The 22,645-nt window shown below is 39.4% G+C and overlaps 1 protein-coding gene across 1 annotated transcript; it reads left to right on the forward strand.

The window, feature by feature from the left end:
- Positions 1 to 6,671: 6,671 nt before the first annotated feature.
- LOC104446031 (serine hydroxymethyltransferase 4) lies at positions 6,672 to 8,420 on the forward strand. Its single transcript, XM_010059945.2, has 4 exons — positions 6,672 to 7,334; positions 7,495 to 7,852; positions 7,944 to 8,045; positions 8,212 to 8,420. Exons 1-4 carry the CDS (start codon positions 6,672 to 6,674, stop codon positions 8,418 to 8,420), a joined length of 1,332 nt encoding a protein of 443 aa, XP_010058247.2.
- The last annotated feature ends 14,225 nt before the right edge of the window (positions 8,421 to 22,645 follow it).

The raw sequence follows: 22,645 nt of genomic DNA on the forward strand, positions 1-22,645 counted from the left end.
GTTGAGAGGAAAAGCATAGGAGGGTGTCAAAAGACTCTGTAACAGTGAAAGGTAGTTTGTGAAAATGCTAGTACTAACACCTAGAGGGGGTGAATAGATGCTTTAAAATAAAACTTGACAGATAAATGCGGAAAAAAATAAGTTGCAAGCAAAGTCTAAAAAAGAGTCAGAATCTGATTAAAAGAGTCGGTGAAAAATCAGAATCAGATAAGAGATGGAATAGCTTTTTGCGAAACTTAAAACGTTGCAATAAATAAAGCCGAAAAGAGTTAAGGAAAGAGAAAATTGCATATGAGATTTATAGTAGTTCGGTTTAGACCAAGCATACATCCACTCTCCCACATTGACAGCCTTCTAGCTGACGTTAACTAAAGTATCAACAGAGAAGTACAATATTTCGAGTGCAAACCTTCAGTGGAAGATTTCTTTTTCCCACACTAAGTCACTCTTCTTGTGATTTTCTCTTTTGAATACAATTTGTAAGAGCTATCATTGAAGAGCAAGTGGTTGGAAAGGCTTCAAAGTTTGGAATTTCAATTTGCACACTCTATCTCAAATAGACCAATGACCTCCTTAAATACTCCTCTACGCTTTACTAATCGTTGACATTCTCCAGAAGAATTTCTTCAATCAATCTGTTGGATAGAATCAATTGAGGAAATCTTGTAGCCATTTGAATATTGAGATGGAAATTCATTAATTCTGGTCACTCATATAATCAAAATCTAAGTTTTCATAAGTAAATGCTTTCCAAAAAGGAACTTGTTTTCAAGATTGATTTCATCAATTTGTGATTGATTCCATCAATGTATTTATACAAGGTATGTGAGATTCTTTGCCAGGAAGCCAGATATTAAGGAATAAATTTCTATTATGTTCATACTGAATTATTGTCGTAAGATCAATAAATCTGAGTCTGATTATATCTCCGTTCTAGATTTAGTTTCAGTCTAGATTGCGTCAAAGTGGGAAAGACTTTTGGAACGAATCGACTTTGACAAGAGCCTGCAATATATCTTCAGAAGTCTACTATTCTTTCAAATAAAAAGCAAGACCACGAAAGTTTTGTCAACTTAAAAACCTTATAGGAGTTTTCTCAACAATCTCCCAATTTTTTATGGTGACAAAATGTTCATGCAGATTTAAGCATAATATGAAAATTATCCTGCAAAACAACACTTTAATAGCACGTGATAATTGATAATAGACAGTAAGCACAATAAAGTCTGCATAAGTCTGCACAAAATACACATAGTCTGCACTCACAAAACACACCAATCAATAGTCTGCATAAAATATGCATAAAAGAAACCAAACCAGCATAGAAAAACTCAGTCAGCACCAACCAAAGCTTCAAATCTGCAAAACTCTCCCCCCTTTTGTCAACAGCAAAATGAGAAAATCAAACAAGCACAAAAATAAGGAAAATAGTTTGGTTCCAAAAGATCAGGGTTGCCTAGGAACATGAACAACTCGGAAATCCTCTAAAGTCTACATGGTCTCCTCAAGCTTAGTCAGGCACTGATGAAAGACAGTCTCAACCTTCGCTAAATTCTGAGATGCCTATTGATTCATGATCTGAACTTTATCATCAAGAGATTATACCTTTCCAGTGAGAGATTCTGAGGTAGTATCGAGAGCAGCATGCAACTTCTAGATTTCAACCTCCATTCCATATTGTTGTGCCTTAAACTCCAAAATGAGCTCTACTATCTTAGGACAATTTGATTCTAATTCAGTTTGGGCACTAGCTTTGGTAAACTATATTGGTGGAGTATCCAAAGATGAAGTAACATCGACCTAAACATATGAAATGTGGTGCTCCCCCTGAACATTAGCTTCTTTGTCCTGACCCTCAAGAGAAACTTTAGGAAAATGAGATGCATAAATATCTTTAGCATCTAGAGGAGATTGACTGATGCCATCACTAGTAGTCGGTTCAATAGTCTAGTCCATAAGAAGTGTTTTCTCACATACTCCCCTGTCATAGTGGTTACGGTGCCGAGGAAGAATTTGCTCTCCTTCCCCGCACTCATTCTCTTCTAGCACTGGTTTGTCGACCAGTTCCTTTCTCTCTAACATCTCCCGCATCAACTTCCTTCGTATCTTCTCATTCCTTGTCAAAATGCTCCGTCCCTTGTTCATATTGGCATCTCTCTCTTCATCATCTAAATCATCCTGCTCACTCTCTTTTTCTTCTCATTCACTTTCTTCTTCCGGTTCTTTCTCGCTCTCATCCTTTTCTTCTTCCTTAGAATCGGCTATATCACCAAGAGGATCTCGCATGGCAATATTTGCCACAATATTAGAGACGGTCTCGTCTTCATCATCTTCCTCTTCTTCATCTTAGAGAAGAAGAACATGTCATTTTCTCTTTAGAGTTCGCAAGACAATGCCCTTCCCTTTGTGCTTCTTCTCAGCCACAGATCCTAACTTAACTTTACTAGCAAATTCTTTCTTCAAAAGTTTCAAGGCTCTAAATAGATCTTTCAATCTCATTTTTGAGATCATTTTAAGTTCAATTTGTTGGAGAAAACTCCTATGATGTTTTGAAGTTGACAAATCTAAGTTCTATCCTGAAGATCATCAGATTTTTGTGTCAAAGTCTATCTTACAACAAAAATCTGCCCACTTTGACATATTCCAAACTGAGTGCAAGTGAAGAATAAAGACTTAGCCAAACTCAAAATTAACTTTCTTTCTTCAAAGGTTCGGTTCATACAGGATATATATGGCTTTCTAGTTGGAAATATCACCTACGAGATTGGTTACCTTTATTAGAATCAATTTAGATACTTCAAATCATTTCGGAAGCTAAGTTATTTTGGAAAGATCTACTTATGGAAACCAAGATCTTGATTGTATGAACGAACAAGATTGACGAGCTTTCATCACAATTTTCAAATGGCTCGAGATCTCCTTGATTGATTCTATCCAACGGGTTGATTGTAAGAATTTCTTTGGAAAGTGCCAACGGTCGAGAAGGCACAAAGGAGTATTTAAGGAGGCATATCCAGTTGTTCGATAGTGTGCATGAAAGAATAATTCCAAAGTCTGAAGTTTTCCATTTACTTGTTATTCCTTACATTGTGCTTAAATTTATACTCAAAATAGAGAAAGACTTATACTATAACTTCGTGAGAGTAGTAGAGACTCTTCACTGAGAAGTCGAGATTGTAAAATTGTAAATTCTCTTTTGATTCATAGTGGAAACCAGCCAGAAGGCTGTCAGCGTGGGAAAGTGGACATAGGCTTACTTTAAGCCGAACCACTTTAAATTTTGTGTTCCTTTTCTCTTCTTTGAACTCCTTTACTTTATTTGCTGTGATATACTTCTGCGTTTTAAAAATATCTCGTAAAGTCGATTCCTTCTGCAAAGTCTGTAGTCAACCAGACTCGGGTTAAAAGTAAAGTTTTTCACTGCATTTCGCAAAATCTGTTTTCACACTTATTCACCTCCTCTAGGTGTTCTTATTAGCCCTTTCAATTGGTATTAGAGCTCGTGTGTTTACTTATTGAAGTGTTTTACTTCTAAGCTAAAGATTCTCTATGACTAGTATTTTGGCTCCAGGTTTGGTTGAAGGTCAGAGCAACACCAAATTCCCTTACTTTGATGGAAATGAGTATAATGTGTGAAACAACAAGATGAAGGCATTTCTCAAATCAAGAGATCCTCTGGAGTGGGATGTTGTTGAAAAAGGGATCAACCCCAAAGCAACAACAGCTTTAGACAGAGGGAAATAAGTTATTGATGCTGACGAAATAACACAAGCCGAAATTACCAAGAGATAGGCTCTTGACGCAAAAACAATTTATTCTTTATACTGTGCTTTATCTCCCACTGAATATAACTAAATTTCTTCTTGTGAAACAACAAAAGAAGTTTGAGACAGATTACATATTACCTATGAAAGGACTGATCGTGTGAAGAAAACTAAAATAAACATTCTGCTTGGACAGTATGAAGCCTTTAGAATGAAGCATGGATAATCTATTACCGATATGTTTAGTCACTTTACAGAGATTGTAAATGGTCTGCCTTATCAAGGCCAGCCAATTTTTGGACCAATGAAAGTCAACAAACTGCTATGTGGACTTTCGAAAGACTAGAATCTTGCGAAGACTTCAATTAGAGAAATTCAGACGATCATGCCACTATTAGTTGACGAACTGATAGGCACGCTTCAATTATACGAAGTGGAGCAGATAAATGATGAAGAAGATTCTAAAGGTAAGAAATCAATTACTTTAAAGTCTAACATTGATTCTGATGATACAGATTCAGATGATGATACAGACGATGAGGAGGTGGCGCTTATGGTAAAGAAATTCAGAAAGTTGAATAGAAAGGGAAGAAGATTCAACTGGAAGAAGTAGAGCACGCAAAATTTCCAGAAGAGACCAATGGAGGACAATGAAACTAGTAAGGATGTTATATGCTTCAAGTGTAAGAAAAAGTGGCATATCAGACCAAATTGTCCTCTGTTGAAAATGAAGAAAGGAAAATCTGAGAAGTACAAAAAGGCTCTCAAAGCTGAAACATGGAGTGACACTGAGTGTGAGGAAAGTGAAGAAGAGTATGCCAACATATGTTTGATGGCTCATTCAGAATCAGACTCAATCAGAAACAGACATTGATTCACACTCAGACAAAGAAATTGAGGCTAATAACTCAGAAATTCCTGTTAAAGTCTCTAAGTATATAGATGAAATTTGCCTCGCCTTAAATTCTCTCTTAAAAGGATTTCCGAACTAAAAAGGAGAATTCTAAGCTCAAGTAACATGAAGTTTCTTGGAAAGAAAAGTTTGAAAATCTGAATAGAAATTTTGATAATTTGAAAGAAAATTCTGACTATCTTTCAAAGGAAAATGCTATTTTAAAAAGAGATATTTCAAATATTACAAAAAGATTTTCAAAAGGATTCGAAAAACTGGAGAAAATCATTTCAGCTCAAATACTCTATTTTAACAAATCTGGTTTGGGTATGACTTCAGAAACTGTTTCATTAATTGATTTTCTCAAAGTAAAAGAGAGAATTAAACAACGACATGCAAAGGGATTTTACAAAAATCATTTTCAAAAAGTTTTTATAAAACTTGTTGGTCGAAGTGCACTCAAATGTTCGAAGTGTAATAGCTTAGAACATTTCGAGAAAGAATGTCCTAAGGTTTGGAGACTAGTTAAGAAGAATTGGGCAAAGACTGTCTTTAATATTAATTCTCCTAGACCCAAGAAAATCTGGGTACCAAATAAAGTTTGAGCTTTTCTTTTGATCACAGGTCACTATTAAAAAAAGATCAAATGATATTTAGATAGTGACTGTTCGAGGCATATGACAGGAGACTCAAGTTGCTTCATAAAGCTTGTTAGACTGAATGGAGGAGAAGTTTCTTTTGGAGGAAATATTAAAGGAAAAATTATAGGATGTTCTTATTTGATTTGGATGCAGCAGTGGGATTGATTCCTTTTTCCACAACATCCCATTGCAAGGGATCTCTAGATCTTAGGAATGCCTTCATTTTGTTCTTCCACACGTTGTATTCTTTTCCATCAAAATATGGTGGCCTTGTGTTGCTTTGTCCCTCCATAAGTCCTGGTGCCAAGATACTAGCCATAAAAGATCTTTAGCTCAAAAGTAAAAACACTTTTATAAACTGAGCACTTGGCTCTGATACCAATTAAAAGTGCTAGTATGAACACCTAGAGGGGGGTGAATAGGTGTTTAAAATAAATCTTGGCAAATATATGCGGAATAAAATAAAATTTAAACAAAACAAAGGAGTTAGGGAAGAGAGTAAGAACACAAGGTTTATAGTGGTTTGGCTTAATCCAAGCCTACGTTCACTCTCCCACGCTAACAGCCTCCTTAGCTGGATTCCACTATGCAATCAACAAGAGATTACAACTTTGAGTGCAAACACTTAGTAGTAGATCACACTATCTTACTAAGTCACTCTTTTGGTATTTCTCTCACGATTACAAACGTTTAAGCTCACCAAAGACAAGTGTATGATCGAAGGTCGCTCAGACTTTGGAATTATAAATTCTACGCTCCGTCTCTTACTTGCTCATCGGTCCTTCATTTCCTTAAATACTCATTCACTTCGAAACTAGCCGTTAGACAGTATCTTGAGGATCGTCTTCCAATCTACCTATTGGATAGCACTATATCTGGAAGATTTAGTAGCCGTTGAGTGACAAAGGTAGAATCTCAAATTGATTCCGATCGCCCATACAAATAGAATCTTGGTTTTCATAAGTAAAGGAGAAGAAAAGAAAAGGTAAGACCACCCGTCGTTTCATGTCGAGAACTGAGAAAGAGAGAGAGAGAGAGAGAGAGAAGCCAAAATCCCAAGTCGTGCGGCTCGTGCCTAGTCTAGGGGGAGAGAGAGAGAGAAGCCATAATCCCTAGCCTAGGATAAATTTTTCTCCACTTCAAGGGTGATAAAACGAAATTCTGTCCACTTCAAGCGACAACAATTTTCCCCGTCTCTTTTTAGCCCCTTTAAAACCCTCCGAATTCTTCATGAAAAGCAAACCATCCCTTTCTCTTTCACTCTCTGATTCCTCCTGCTCCTCCACCACCTTCAACCACCACCCCTCTCTCGCTCTCTCTCTCTCTCTCTCTCTCTCTCTCTCTCTCTCTCTCTCTCTCTTTTTCCAAGTTCCCATGGATCCCATTACCTTTTCGGACAACTCGCCTCTGCAGCGGGTGGATCCGGAGATCCACAACCTGATTAGGGAGAAGAAGCGGCAGTTCTGCGGGATTGAGCTGAGCCCCTCCGACATCTTCACCTCCTTCACCGTCAACGAGGCCCTCAGCTACGCCCTCACCAACAAAAACTCCAATGACGTGCCCAGCAACCACAGCTGCTACGGCGGCAGCCAGCTCATTGATGCGTTCAAGGACCTCGGAGGCACCCGCGCCCTCCAGGCCTTCGGCCTCGACCCCGCCTGCTGGGGCGTCATCATCCAGGCCTACTCCAGCTCCCCTGCCAAGGTCGCCACCTACACTGCCTTCCTCGAGCCCCATAGCCGCATCATGGGTCTCAACCTCCCCTCCGGCCCCCTACTCATCCATGGCTATGACATCTCCGGCAGCAAGAAGATCTACTTTGAGAGCCTCCCCTTCGACATCGACCCCTCCACCAGCTATATCGACTACGACAAGCTCAAGGAGAAGGCCCTAGACTTCTGCCCCGACCTCATCATCTGTGGCAGCAGCACCTACCCCCGCGACTGGGACTATGCCCGCTTCCACTCCATTGCCAACAACTGCAGCGCCCTCCTGCTCTGCGACATGGCCAACATCAGTGGACTCGTCGCCGCTAAGGTATATGCGCTCTGTTTCATTGGTTTTGGAAATGGTCTTCTCGATTTTAATGATTTGATCATTCTGCTTCGTATCTGCTGTACATGTGCTTTAATGCTGTGAATATGTTGTGAGGTTCTCAATGTTCTTATTGTCGGTGCAATTTTGTTTCTGGCTATAGGAAGCTAAGAACCCATTTGAGTTCTGCGACGTCATCACGACAACAACAACTGAGAGCTCGAGGGCTCTGATGGCTGGGATGATCTTCTACAGGAAGTGCCATCCCGCACTTTATGACTTTGAGGACAAGACCGCAGTTTTCCCCTCTCTTCAGTGTGGCCTTCAGATACACCAGATTGGCGTTCTGGCCGTTTCCCTAAAGCAGGCCATGTCTCCTCAGTTCAAGCCCTATGCCAAGCAAGTCAAGGCCAATGCTGTTGCTCTTGGGAACTACCTCATGAGGAAGGGTTACAAGCTCGTGACTGGTGGAACTGATAACCATCTTGTTCTTTGGGACCTTCGTCCTCTTAGATTGACCGGTAAAGATTGCATCAGTTTGGCTGAGTGAGTTGATGATGTTGGCAACAACGAATACGTAGATTCTAATCACTTGAAATAACTTTCTTGCAGGAAATAAGGTCAAGAAACTTTGCAATCGCTGCGGTATTACCTTGAGCAAGAATGCTGTATTTGGTTACAGCAGTGTCAAGGAACCGAGAGGAGTACTTGTTGGTAATGAAAACCTATGCACTACTTCATTCTTTTGCCCCTTTTTGGTCTATGCAAACATTCGGGCAGTATCTGTTGAGCCTAAGCTGTACCAAGCACGTTTAGGCCAACCAGCAGCCGAATCGGTGATCATTGCTATGTCTGTATTAAGAGGCTTGTCTTGTTGCAGGAACTCATGCCATGACCTGTAGGGGCCTCGTGGAGAAGGACTTTGAGCAAATCGGGGAATTCCTCCACCGGGCCGTGACCATTACCTCGACCATCCAAAAGCAGCACGGGAAGCGGAAGCGGATGAAGGACTTCGACAAGGGTCTAGACAACAACGAGGACATTAAGGCCCTCAAGGTCGATGTTGAGAAGTTTAGCTTGCTCCATTGACATGCCCAGTTTCTGTCCTGTGCGCGATGAAGTACAAGGATTAGGTCCCAAGAGAATCATCCATCTACCTCAGTATTATTAGTATCTTTGTCTTTCTCTATCTTTTCTTTTTCCTCCTCTCGATTGTAGGGTTTCCATTTATTAAAACTCACCTCCGTCAGTGTCCCTCAATGGAAAACGAGTGTTAGCTTTTTTTCCTTTTATCATCTAATTCCCCACTTGATTTTCGCGAGTTTAGTTGGTGTTTAGCATTTTTTGACGACTTGCTAATCCATGCCATAGTACGTCGAGGGCACTTCTTAAGTCGACCATATGGCATGTGATGGTCCAAGGACAATTTCCTACTGTCCCGACATTCTAGGGCATGTGAGGGTGGTTTGGTAGTCTTGCCCCATATTCAATGCTCGGCCACAGATATGAGGAACTTCCACATCGTTTGGCCATCCATAAATCGCCACCTCATGAAAAGAATGACATGTATGGTGATGGTGATGACTTTAGCTTTTGCTCGATTGGCCCTAAATTGTGCGTAATTTATTGAGATCAAAAGAAGGAAAAACTATAAATATTCTGGAAAGCCCTGACATGGGTGCTTCTCTGCAACTCCCCCCACCCCCCCCCCACCCATGCATGTTATTTCCCCGGGATCCACGGGCAAAAAGGTTCCTCCATGCATTGAGGTATAAATTCCACTGAGGGTTCGCATGCATGGAATTCTCCAAATCACGTGACGCAGCCAATGGAATGGTGGCGGGCCCCGTAAACTTTCCGTCCCCTCGCACCTCCGCACTCGCACGTTATTCCCTGGAAACTGGCTTTGCTTACTTTACCGGTTATCAAGAGAAAAAGGAGATCTTTTTACCCGCCATATATGGTTCTGATGTAACAATAAAAAGAAATTGACTTCAAAGATATTTTAATTGACGTACTCGTAAAATTAAGGGTATATTTTCCTTCGTAAATTTACTCAATTTCTCCTACGTATAACTTTTCCTTTTCAAAATTTTAAAACTTTTAAAAGATTAATTTTTCAAGAAATTATGAAATACTATACACGATTTTATGTGTCCATATTTGTGTAGTTTATAAAGTTTCATATGCTTCATGCTAAAGAAAAATCTAATTGTGAAAGCTGTAAAATTCGAAAAAGTAAAAGTTACTCTAACTAAACTTCATTAAATTTGAATGACACTTCGTACCAATGTTCATTCCTCGATTGTGTTCGTTTATGAGAAATCGATGTAAAGTTGACTCTTAATTAGTTTATGGTTGAATGCTTAATTTGTTTCGGTCCATTTAACAAGTAACACAACATAATCCAAGTACCTAGTTCAGTGAAGTGTATCTATTGTCAAAGCTGAACACGAAATTGGTAATAGCACGAATAACTTCTTTTCACCAAAAGTCAACTTTTTCAGCGGCTTTTATCTACGAAACGTGTGGTAATTATGGGAGATTTACATAATCTAAAAACATTATAAGGAAAAAAATTGCAAATCATGTTTTTGATTGTACAACTAGAGTTTTCTTGGGTTTTAAATTGCATCCAGTAGGTCATAGCTCAATTACTTTGTAATGATTAACAAATAAATCTTTTTGTACCGACTACCGACATAGTATTTCATAACCTTACTAGAATTAAGGTATTCTTTATGTGCATCGTCTCTTTGTTTTACTTATAACTTCATTTTGGTATTGTTGCGTCAAAATAATATATAGCAGGTGAAACTTTTTATTTTTCCCTTGACAACCGGTTAAGTAACTAGTTTGGTTCCACAATGGAAATTGCCGTTATTGGGGAAAGAATGACAGGGCCACTACTATTGCATTGCTCATGATTAAATCTCTATTTCTTTCTCGACATTGGAGTAAAAACAGAATGGAAATCCAGAGACAGAGCAGGAGAAAATAGTGGGTGCTAGCCACCTCAACAGTGTATTAATCCATTCTGCGAGCGATTCTCGCCGTCCATTATTCAGAGGATCTGCAAGTCCATGTCTGTCCTTCATTTCTCTCTCTTCTTCTTTGGTGTACCATGGTTTTTGACAAAGAAAAATAATTTAAGAGAGAGAGAGAGAGAGATCGCATCATTACGATAAAGACAGAGATCACATCCTCCGATTAGAGGAAACAAAAGCAACTGAAGTTGCATACTTGACAGACGCCGCACTCTCCTCTAGACAGCGAGAGAGAACGAGGGAAGACCAGGCTGTCCCCAGGCAGACGGTCCACGCATCGCGAAAGTGGTGGCGATCCAAAGAGAAAAGAGTGGGACTTCGTTCAAGTAAAAACCGGTCGCGTCGCAATAATGGCATTCGCGTCTTGTTTCTGTGTTCTTGGACGCGTTCATACCCCGCGTGAACAAATACGGTTGGACTGCAGCAACGATGTTCTCTTGCAGGAACCTACTTCACTGCAAGCCATTTTCATAAATTTGTTTCGCAAGTTAAATTTTACAAGGAGGCTTTACTAATATAATGATTTTTAAGTCACTGTAAAAAAAATAACTTATTATGAGTCATGAATTCTTAAAAAAGTGAATTTCACAATAAGTTATAATTATTTGTTATTTGAGTCATCCAAATATATACCTATTGATGTGGAAGTGTCTCAAAGTTTACATTGGATGCTAATATTGATGATTAATGGCTATTTAATGGTATTAGCGTCCACATTGATATTTTTCATCCTTGATTTTAAGGGACATCTCTAATGACTCACATTTGAAAAGTTGAGATACTTGATTGCACAAAAATAAAAAGAGTTGAGATACTCAAATTGTAAAATGGGAAAGAGAGAGTACAAATGCGCCACGCCGCTCCACCCGCCACGCGTCTCCCTCGACTCGCTTTTCACCAGCACAGGCGGAGGCGCGGCGGGCCAAGCGGGATGGGCTTGGGCCCGATGACCCCGGTCTCCCGCTTCTTGGAAAATTTAAGGAATAATGACATAGCAATTGCTCTAATTTTTTCTCATTTTACAATTTGAGTATCTCAACTCTTTTTTTTTTTTTTTTTTTTTGTGCAATCAAGTATCTCAACTTTTCAAATGTGAGTCATTAGAGATATCCCTTAAAATCAAGGATGAAAAATATCAATGTGGACCCTAATACCATTAAATAGCCATTAATCATCAATATTAGCATCCAATGTAGACTTTGAGACGATTCCACATCAATAGGTACATATTTGGATGACTGAAATGGCCCAAGCCAACACACACTCTCGCTCCCCTTATCACTACATTAATAGAGGGGATGCCATACTTTTTAACTAAATGAGCCATGTCACCAATTTTGCTTGATGTTTTCCAAGTAAACAAGTCACATTAGTAAAATAACATGACATGTGAATTTATTTTGATGAAGGCCTCACATTGAGCCAAATTTAAAAGGTTGAGCTACTTGAATGAACATAAAATAATAGTTATATATTTGACTTTAGAATGGGCAGTAATTCAGGTATTTACCGTCTTATTATTTAAAAAATTTAAAGACCTGGATACTAAAAAGCTATGTGGACTATCCAAAGGATATATGAGAATACTTTTCTTTTTCTTTTTTGCCAAAGACATACGAAATTGCTTAGAACATGCATTTATCATCTTTTGAACTGCTAGCTTCATTGCTGTATAATTCTGCGGCTCGCCCCTTTCGAAAGATGACGAACATAACCATTTTATTTTTAGGCTATTCTCGTTAATTATTTCACTGCTTGGTTCAAAATTTGAGAAATATCCAGGGGCTGATTTTACCAACACACTTCCTTTTGTTTCGTTCATAAAAGTAAAATTCTGACTGCAACCCAAGAACGCTCTTGACATGACCCTTTTTGACATGATTTGATCTAAATAAGTATTTTAAGTACCGTACGGCATTACAATTAGTGGTAAGTGAAAAGGGCGAGTACAATACCTTTTCGATAATGACCTCTACTTGGGTAAAGTAAAAATAGACATCATTGAAGCGCTATCTCTCTCTCTCTCTCTCTCTTGCCTGACAGAGTAAGGCACTTGCTTAAAGTCAAACGCGTCTAAGACGAGACTTGCGGGTCAAACTTGGCATCTACAGTGGCGTTTGGGAGGCTCTGCCTTCAACTCCAATACAGCCATAGCCTCTTCAATCGAAGGCCGGGACCCAGCAATGGGACGAACGCACCACAGCCACACATGCATCAAGACCTCGCCGGTTTCCTGTCGACATCCTTGCCAATCCTCTGGTCCACCGCAAGGACAAGATTCCTGCGCCAGCTCCTTCACCCATAATGAGGCAGGCAAATAGAACTCGAATGGGGAGGCAGGTACACTATAACGGCGACATGAAGAGCTGGAAGGCTACACATGTTAAAAAAACTCAGTGAAGGAAGACCATATGTATATGCACATGTTAGTGTTTGTGTGGAAGCGTGTGTTTGATGTGTGTGCAAGGTGTGTTAATGTGTGTGTGCAAGGGAGTGTTAGAAGAGACTATAAGGGAACAAAAAAGGAACTTTTATTTATTGGTTATTGTAGTACAAAGGGAAGGGGAGGAGCTTGCTTACATTTCTTGTTCTACTATGCTCTCCCCTCTTTCCTATTTATAGGGTGCTCTACCAACATTCTAGATTTGTGTAGAATGTTGTCCACTTAGGCTTAATCTAGAGAGTTCTAGATTGTAATTTATCCCCTCTTCTTCTAAAGAGTTCTACACATATGCTTCTACATTTTTCTTTGCCAACTAAGCTAGATTTTCTTAAGGATTTTTCTTGACTTTTCTAGCTCAAATCTTTCATGAAGTTTCTAGAAATTGGATCAATAATTCAACACTCCTCCTTAATCCAATTTTGTGTTACTCCAAGCATTTCCCGCAAAGTCTCGAACTTGGCTCATGATAGTGCTTTAGTGAAGATGTCCGCCATTTGTTCCTTGGTTTTGCAATATTTCAGCTCGATCTCTTTGTTATTTTGCGCCTCTCGTATGAAGTGATATTTGATGTCTATATGTTTGGTTTTTCCATGGAATACTGGATTTTTTGATATAGCGATTGCGGACTTATTGTCACAAAGTATCGAAGTTGATTCCATCTGTTCTTCTCCAATGTCTTCTAGAATTATTTGAAGCCATATTGCATGACTAGTAGTTGTAGCAGCCGCAACATATTCTGCTTCTGCAGTGGATTGTGCCACTGAGTCTTGTTTTTTAGATATCCATGAAAATATTTCAGAACCTAATGTGAATGCATAACCAGTGGTGCTCCTCCTGTCATAAGATGATCATGCCCAATCGCTATCAGTATAACCGATCAACTTAGTTGTTGCACTAGGTCGGTACCAAATACCATAATCAGTGGTTCCTCGTAAGTATCTTAGAATTCTCTTGGCTGCTCCAAAATGAATTTGGCTTGGACTCTGCATAAACCGTGATAGTAAACTTGTCACGTACATAATATTTGGCCGTGTAGCAGTAAGATATAGTAGACTCCCAATTAGGCTTCTGTAGAGTGAAGCGTCTGCTTTTTTAGCTCCATCATTTTTCAATAGTTTCTCATTCATCACAAGTGGTGTTGCCACTATTTTGCAATTACTCATTTTGAATTTTTCAAGGAGCTTTTCTGCATATTTCTTTTGCGAGATGAAAATTCCTTCATCTTGATTGACTTCAATACCGAGGAAATAGTTCATCAAGCCCAAGTCCGTCATTTCAAATGTCTTCATCATTTCTTCTTTAAATTCTCGGATCATTGTCTCATTGTTTCTAGTATATATGAGATCATCTACATATAAAGAGACAATGAGAGTGTCGGACTTACCTTGGGTCTTGATGTAGAGTGTCGGCTCACTCATACTCCTCCTGAATCCTTGCTTGATGAAGTATTCATCGATTCTACTATACTACGCACGTGGTGCTTGTTTTAACCCGTATAGGGCCTTCTTAAGCTTTAAGACTTTTTCTTCATTGCCTTTGACAATAAAGCCTTCTGGTTGAGCTACATAAATTTCTTCTTGAAGATATCCATTTAGGAATGCTGATTTTACATCTAGTTGATGGATCTTCCATTCTTTTTGTGCTGCTAGAGCTATGAGTGCCCGAATAGTATCAAGGCGAGCAACAGGAGTGAAAGTTTTAGTATAGTCAATATCTGGTTGTTGCAAGTATCCTTTCGTCACAAGCCTTGCTTTATGCTTCTGGATTGATTCATCCGCATTGAGCTTCGTCTTGTAGACCCACTTGACTCCAATGATCTCTTTATCTTCAGGTCGGTCGACAAGCTCCCAAGTTTCATTTTTCTCGATCATCTTGATCTCTTCCTCCATGGCTTTTATCCATACTTCTTATTTGGATGCTTGTTCATAGTTTTCTTGTTCCAAAGTAGCAAAGTTGCATGTGTCATAAATTCTTCTAAGGGCTTTTACCCTTAGTACTGGAGACTCTGGAGTAGATTCTTCTTGCGTCACCCTTGGAGAGCTTGGTGGAGTTATGTCATGAGTGGTGGAATCCGGTACTTCTCCTTCTTCTTGTGATGTTGACTCCTCTTGTGCAGGTGGTATGTTTGGCAAGGTGATGTACTTCTTCTCGATCTTCTCGTCTTCCCAATTCCAGGCAGCATTCTCGTCGAACATGACGTCTTTACTAATCATTAGCTTTTTAGTTCTTAGGTTGTAAATCTGATAGCCTTTTGATTGGTTGTTGCAGCCAAGGAATATTCCATTTTCTGTCTTTTCATCTAGCTTACTCCTTTTTTGAGCAAGGATGTGGACGTAGCAAATGCATCCAAACACTTTGAGATGCTTTGCTGAAGGCTTCCGTCCACTCCATGCTTCGACTGGTGTTTTATTTTGAACAGCTTTAATTGGACACCTGTTTAACAGGTATACTACGTATAGACTGCTTCTACCCAAAAAGTGTTGGGAATGCCTTTCTCCTTTAGTATTGACCTTGCCATCTCCATGACGGTTCTATTTTTTCTTTCAGCTACTCCATTTTATTCTGGGGCGTAGCCAACATTTAGTTGATGATGGACTCCTTCATCTTCATAGAATTTATTAAACTCCTTTGAATTGTATTTTGTGCCTCTGTCACTCCTTAGCACTTTGATTCTTTGGCCACTTTGATTCTCGACGTGGTTCTTGAATTTTCTAAAGATAGAGAAAACCTCGATCTTTCTCGAAGAAAATATACCCACGTCATTCTTGTGTAATCGTCAATGAATAGGATGAAATATTTATTTTGACTGGGTGTAGGTGTCCTCATCGGACCGCACACGTCCGTGTGGACAAGTTCTAATGGCTTCTTAGCTTTCCATGCACCTTTAGATGGGAAGGACTGTCTCTGTTGTTTTCCAAGAAGACAACCTTCACAAACATCTGAAATTTCTGCGATGGCTGGAAAATCTCTTATCATATTTTTCCGATGGAGAATTTTTAGCCCAGCAAAATTGAAGTGGCCAAATCTTCGATGCCATAGCCATGAATCATCAAGTTGAGCTTTCATTGCTATATCTTTGACATATTTCCATTGAATAGGAAAATTGTTATTTTTCATCTTAACAGAGGCAATGATATTTTTATATTTATCATAGATAATGCATGCATCTCTATTAAAATATAGAGAATACCCACTTTTTATCATTTGGCCCGCACTCAAGAGATTTTGTGCAAGACGAGGGACTAGATATACATTATGTATATATTTTTGGGCCTTTATTTGTTTCCACGGCGATGGTGCCTTTTCCTTTGACATCTACTAATGCACCATTGCCCAACTTTACTTGGGATTTCACCAACTTATCAATATAAGTGAATATAGATTTGTCCCCCATCATGTGATTGCTACACCCACTATCGATGTACCATGTTTCACTTTTATTGTTATTTGCCGCTTGGCCTGCGTAGAATGTATTCTCTTCACTTTCTTTTTTTTTTTCTACATAGTTTGCTTGATTATTTGTTTTCGAGTGACAATCTTTTTCTACGTGGCCATATCTTTTACAAAAGCGGCACTGTTTTTTATTTTTAAACCAACAATCCTTCTCAAAATGATTTGTTTTCTTGCAAATACCACAAGGTAGATAATTTTCCTTTTGTATAGTTTCTCCTCTTTTATTTTTCCATGAGCTCCTTCCACCATTTTTAGATTGATGAGACCGTATATTTACTTTAGATTGAAAGGCACTTTCAACTGAATATTCATCTTGTGCCATTAGTCTTTTTCTCATATGCTTCTAGAGAGCCAATTAATTCACTTATTGATAGGGTCATCAAGTCTTTAGTTCCTTCTATAGTTGTAACTATGGAGTTGTATTTTTTGGTAAGTGACACCAATATTTTCTCAACAACCCTTCGATCAGTTATTCCATCTCCATAGGCTCTCATTTGATTAACAAGTTCCTTTAATTTTCCACAATATTCTTGTACGGTCTCATAATTTTTCATTTTACAATTCTCAAAATCTCTTCTCAGAGTTTGAAGGCGAATAGTGCATACCTTTTCCGATCCTTGAAATTCTTCTCGTAGTATATCCCAAGCCTCTTTTGCAGTTCTCGCTCCAATAATTCTTGGAAATACGGTTTCCGAGAGTGCTTGCTGGATAAAATATAGCGCCCTTGCATCCTTTTGTAGTTGATCATTCGAAACACTTGCACCTTCTGACGGAGCCTCGCAACCTTTTTCCACGATGTCCCATAAGTCTTGGGCCATCAAGAATGTAGTCATTTTTATGCTCCAAAAATCATAGTTGTTCTCATCAAAAATGGGAATGGGAAATGAGGATGAGGTAGAGTTAGCCATGGTTTAGTTAGTGGGTATTTCGAAAGGGTAGTTTTAGGAGTGGGTAGGTAGGACAAACGCCCAATACCAACCAAAGACGTGGCTCTGATACCACTGTTAGTGTTTGTGCGGAAGCGTGTGTTTGATGTGTGTGCAAGGTGTGTTAATGTGTGTGTGCAAGGGAGTGTTAGAAGAGAATACAAGAGAACAAAAAAGGAATTTATTGTAGTACAAAGGGAAAGGGAGGAGCTTGCTTACATTAATGCTCTCCCCTCTTTCCTATTTATAGGGTGCTCTACCAACATTCTAGATTTGTGTAGAATGTTGTCCACTTAGGCTTAATCTAGAGAGTTCTAGATTGTAATTTATCCTCTCTTCTTCTAGAGAGTTCTACACATATGCTTCTACATTTTTCTTTGCCACCTAAGCTAGATTTTCTTAAGGATTTTTCTTGAATTTTCTAGCTCAAATCTTTCATGAAGTTTTTAGAAATTGGATCAATAATTCAACAGCACAGAAGCGAACAGCTAAGAGAATTGTATGAATCCCTCTTGGGCAGCGAACCCAAACCTGCAAACTAGTAGAAGTCCTTTACTTGCGTTGTCCCCAGAAGATCTTGCCAGCACAGAATGGTATTACTTGGTTTGATGTCCTTCATCTTCGACATAGGCCGATGGTAAATTCCTCGCTTCAATAATCTGCAGTTTACCTGGACAAAGTTTAGCGACTGGTAAACTGATATGGCCATGCGATGCACGCTGTACAGACAGCGAAGCGTTTGGTCACTCTGCTTGCTAAGGTTGGTGATGATCTTACTTGAGATGCGATGTTAATTGTTAAAGTTTGTCGATATTTGATGACTGGATGCGCTTATGATAAATGGTGGGATCTGACATCCGCTTACTGTCCATAATTTGGGGATTCAACAACCCTATTCTTCAGAGTGCATCAATTCAGGTATCATCTGTTCACAAAATGTTAGCAGCCGACTTTTGATTGCTTTCACTTAGATTTCCGCACCATCTACAATGAAACGATTCCAACACGAAAGAAGAATCACCGCCTTGTAACTTGGATAGTTTTAAAGTCTCTTCTTGGCAATTTCCTCTTTCTCGCTTTTCAGACAATCGCGTGCTTCCATTTTTTGGATTGCATTATTGAGCTAGGCACGACCAAACTGGCATAATGTCGGATCCCTTGTTATAGTTTCTTCAGTATTGTGAAGTAGCAAACGCAGAGGAAATCTAAAACAACTTTCCTTTTGCTTTTTCTATTTTCCATTTTCGACTGTTTTGGAAGTTTTTGGAGTATTCTGATCTCATTCGATATGTCAAAACTTCCCTCTCAAAGTATTCAGACTCTAAAGGCTCTGAGATATCCAATTCTTTTGCTAGAGATAACAAAAGCACACAACTGTTTGCTTTTGATCAAGCGATCTTCGATAATGAATTGATTTCAGTAGGAGCAGAGGAAGGAATAACTTCACTTAATACCAGTTCGAATGGGCTTGAGCCCACCGACAACTTTGACTACTCGAGTCTTATCAGAGAACTAAATGGGGTTGCTTCTTAATTGCAAAGTTGGCAGGTCAAGAATGATGAGCTCAGTAACAGAATCCATCAATTCCAGTGCCCGTATTTCGCAATCCCTCTAGAAACCGGAACATCCATTTCAATTCCTCATCTTGAGAAGTCCAACGATCATTGACTGGAAAACCTTCAACAATGCAATCACGAAGAATTAAATCGGATGGACCTTCGAGGTGACGATTTGACTACCAAACCATTCTTTCATCTATCTTGAAAACACCCGATGAATTAAGATCGGGACCGCATTGTGAAGGGGGTGAACCAGAGTCAAGTTTCGTGGGTTGGAAAAAATCACAGCCAAAATGGCAGAGAGCAAAATATGTTCCACAGATATGCTTAAGAAGATCTTGCTTGAAGCTCCTCAGCTGCACGCCAGTAGTATGCTTGACTTTTCCTGAGTAAATTGCGAGAGAGATTGGGATATGCCAAGAAAGATGAGCTTGGTCCAGACATACTCTATCTGAAAGTAGGCAAATCAAAAAGATAAACGAGCAGTATTCTATTCTTCACTTCAATCCTCTTATCAATAAAGAGAGTACATATAACTGATGCACCTTTAACATGGAAAAAGACGATTCTATTGACACTTGCTAATTCATTCAAATAGATACTGTGGCAAAGGAGCTTCTCAGAGAAGGGTGGAAGAGTTGGAGTCGAGCAGGAGGTCAAATGAATTATTGGCAATCTCTAGAGGAAAACGCCAAGGAAGAACTGAGCGGACATCTGATAACTGTGGCAACCCTAGGACAGGTCTCAGCATGCAGCCATTAGCTGAAAAAAAAAGAGAGTGTCACGCCCGATCCTCGAGGCACGCACATCCTTCTCTCTTGGTCGATTTTATAATGCAATATCCCAGGACTATGTATCACCGACCCTTTCTTATTTTAAGCACATGCGGAAGCAGTTATAAATCCCCAGACAGTAAATCGATAGGATAGAAAAGCAGGGCCATATTTTCATATTGAAACTTATAACCAAACTTTTAAACAAAACGCAAACCAAAGTACTTCACAATTATTCACAACTTTTTACTTTACTCTAATCATATCAAAACACGATTCCCAAAAGAAGATGGATCTCAGTCCATCCGGGTCGTACTCAAGGCCCCTCTCGGTATTATCTTCTTCTTCCAAAATCCTTCTTCTTAGATTTCACCTTAGAGTTCTCCCACTCAGATTCCTACTCCTCAGCTTCTCATCAGGGTCCTGAAATGATTTCCCCAAACTGGGATGAGACTACGTCTCAGCGAGTTCTACCCCACTAAGCCCGATTAGTAAATCATTATACTATAGGCTGCCTAAACACGCACAGAACAGAGGACTTACCTTGGCATCAGATTCCACCTGCATATTAGCACAGTTCAAATAGATACCCAAGCAATCACATCACTGATCGAAGCATCGATCAAATCGACCCAGTCGATTACACATCAACAAGACCACTCACGGTCATTTCCATTCAATCAAGCAATTCACAACATCGGATCAAAACAATGATCAATCGACCTAGTCGATTACATGTCAACAATGACCCTTCCCGGCCAATTCAATTCAATCAGTCAATCCATGACAAACAAATCAAATCATATCCGTGATTCCATCTATACTCGATAATTAGTCTCAACATACCGATTCAACATCCCCACTCATATATAGGTTCAAGGCACTAGAGGTGACCCCAGCACAAAGTCTCGTCATCGTGCGGCACTTAGTCCTTGACCACAAATAACAATAGTATAAGGCGCTAGAGATAACTCACACGAAGTCTCGCTATCGTGCAGTACTTAGTCCTTCACTACAAAAGCAATAGCATAAGGCGCTAGAGGTAACTCACACGAAGTCTCGCTATCGTGCAGTACTTAGTCCTTCACTACAAAAGCAATAGTATAAGGCGCTAGAGGTAACTCACACGAGACGTAGCACTTAGCCCTTCACTATGCATTACAATACTGCAAGGCGCTAGAGGTAATTCCCATGCGGCTCAGGTCACCATGTAATACTTAATCCTTGACTACAATAAGCAATGGTATAAGGTGCTAGAGGTAACTCACACGAAGTCTTCTACTTGTGTAGTACTTAGTCCTTTACCTGCTCATAATCCATTGGTTTCCCTCAACACAACACACATCACATCAACTTCCAATAATCATCTTGCTTCAACTATAAACCAACACCCGATTAATCTCTCACGACCCAATGACATTACCTCGCATTTAAATTCCTCAATTCAAATAATGTCGCGGCCTAATTTCTTTATATTAAAAATACCCGATAAAATATCGTGCGTGAGCACACGGCTGGCCTTAGCCAAAATATAATATTTTCCTTTCCATAACTCCCACATTTTCTGTAGTCTGCTCAAATAGTTTTGGCATTATCAACCAATGCCCGATTATTTTTCAATTAATAACCAATGGTTTTCCAATTAAAGAATAATTCCCATCCTTCGAAATAATTCAATTCAACACAAAATAAAGCTCCATTAAATAAACGGACTTCACCACGACGATCGCCACGAAATTTTGGTCGTCGACTAACCCAACTTTAATTTCCGAAAAATAAATAAATAATTAATTAATTTCGAAAATTAATAATTAATTGCAATAAATCCAATTTAGCTCAAATTAAAGCCCAATTGAATAAACGGGTTGCACCACGATCGTCAGCATAAAAATTCGGCCACTAACCATCCAAGTTGAATTTCTGGAAAATAAATAATTAAATAATTAATTTCAAAAAATATTTAAATACAAGAAATTCAATTTAGCTTAAAATAAAACCCGATTAAATAAACGGACTTTGCCACGGTCATCAGCATAACATTCCGGTCAATGGCCATCACTATTGAATTTTCGGAAAATAATTAATTAATTAATTTAATTCCGAAAATTAATATTTAAATACCAAATATTCCACTTAGGCTCGAAAAGCCTAATTGAAGCCCATTAAGGGTCGGGAAAAATCCCGAGGCACTTCCAATAATTAGTAGACCACGTCTACTTGCTAATTGCGCAATCAATTTATCTAAATCGCATCACAATTGACTAATAATTGATAATTTATTCTAATCTAACAACCTAAACATCATTAATTAAAGCTAAACCAACCTTAAGCATAATTAGCCAACTAATCATGGATTAGTGAGATTACTCACCGGAATCGCGCGTAAATCGGATCAATCCGACGGGGACGACGTGAGGAACGATAAACCCCAAAGCACGGCTCGGGTTCGGGGCCGGAAACGGCCCAAAAGCGGGTCTAAAGCTTACGGAAACCCACTTCGTGGGTTGCTGTTTTAGCTGGCCGGAGCTAATCCGGTGGCCAAAACAGCGAGATGGGGCCGGCGAAGGGCGAAGGGGACGCCAGGGGGCTGCGAAGTGGCCGGACGGAGGTAGGCGGTGGCCGTAGGTGGCCGGATCGGGCGGGACGAGGCGGAGCGAGGTGAGTAGGGGTGTAAACGGGTCGGGTCGGGTCGGGTCTTGATGTTACCCGACCCGACCCGAAACATACTGGTCGCATATTGTGACCCGACCCGACCCGACCCGAAACACGTTAAACTCGCATAGGAAATTCGGGTCGGGTTTTCGGGTCTTCCTTTTTTTTTTCTTTTTTTTTTCTTTTTTTTTTCGGGTGAGAGTCGAACGGGCATTGGGCCGCAAATGAATGTATCTTCTACAAATGAGCACAAGCATATGCATGTGGGGAAAAGAAAGAAGTTAAAATGGGGTTGGAGAGAAGTAAATATTTAAGAAATACATTCATACAATTGAAAAAGAAGATGCTAGAGAATCGGAAATTGAAAAAGAAGATGCTAGAGAATCGGAAATAGGAAATAAGAAAAGCTGCACTTCTTGCCAATGCCCAAGAATTCATAAGGTATGGTGAGCTCGGTAAAT

Source organism: Eucalyptus grandis, chromosome 5 (genome assembly GCF_016545825.1).
Source record: "Eucalyptus grandis isolate ANBG69807.140 chromosome 5, ASM1654582v1, whole genome shotgun sequence".
NCBI classification, from domain to species: domain Eukaryota; kingdom Viridiplantae; phylum Streptophyta; class Magnoliopsida; order Myrtales; family Myrtaceae; genus Eucalyptus; species Eucalyptus grandis.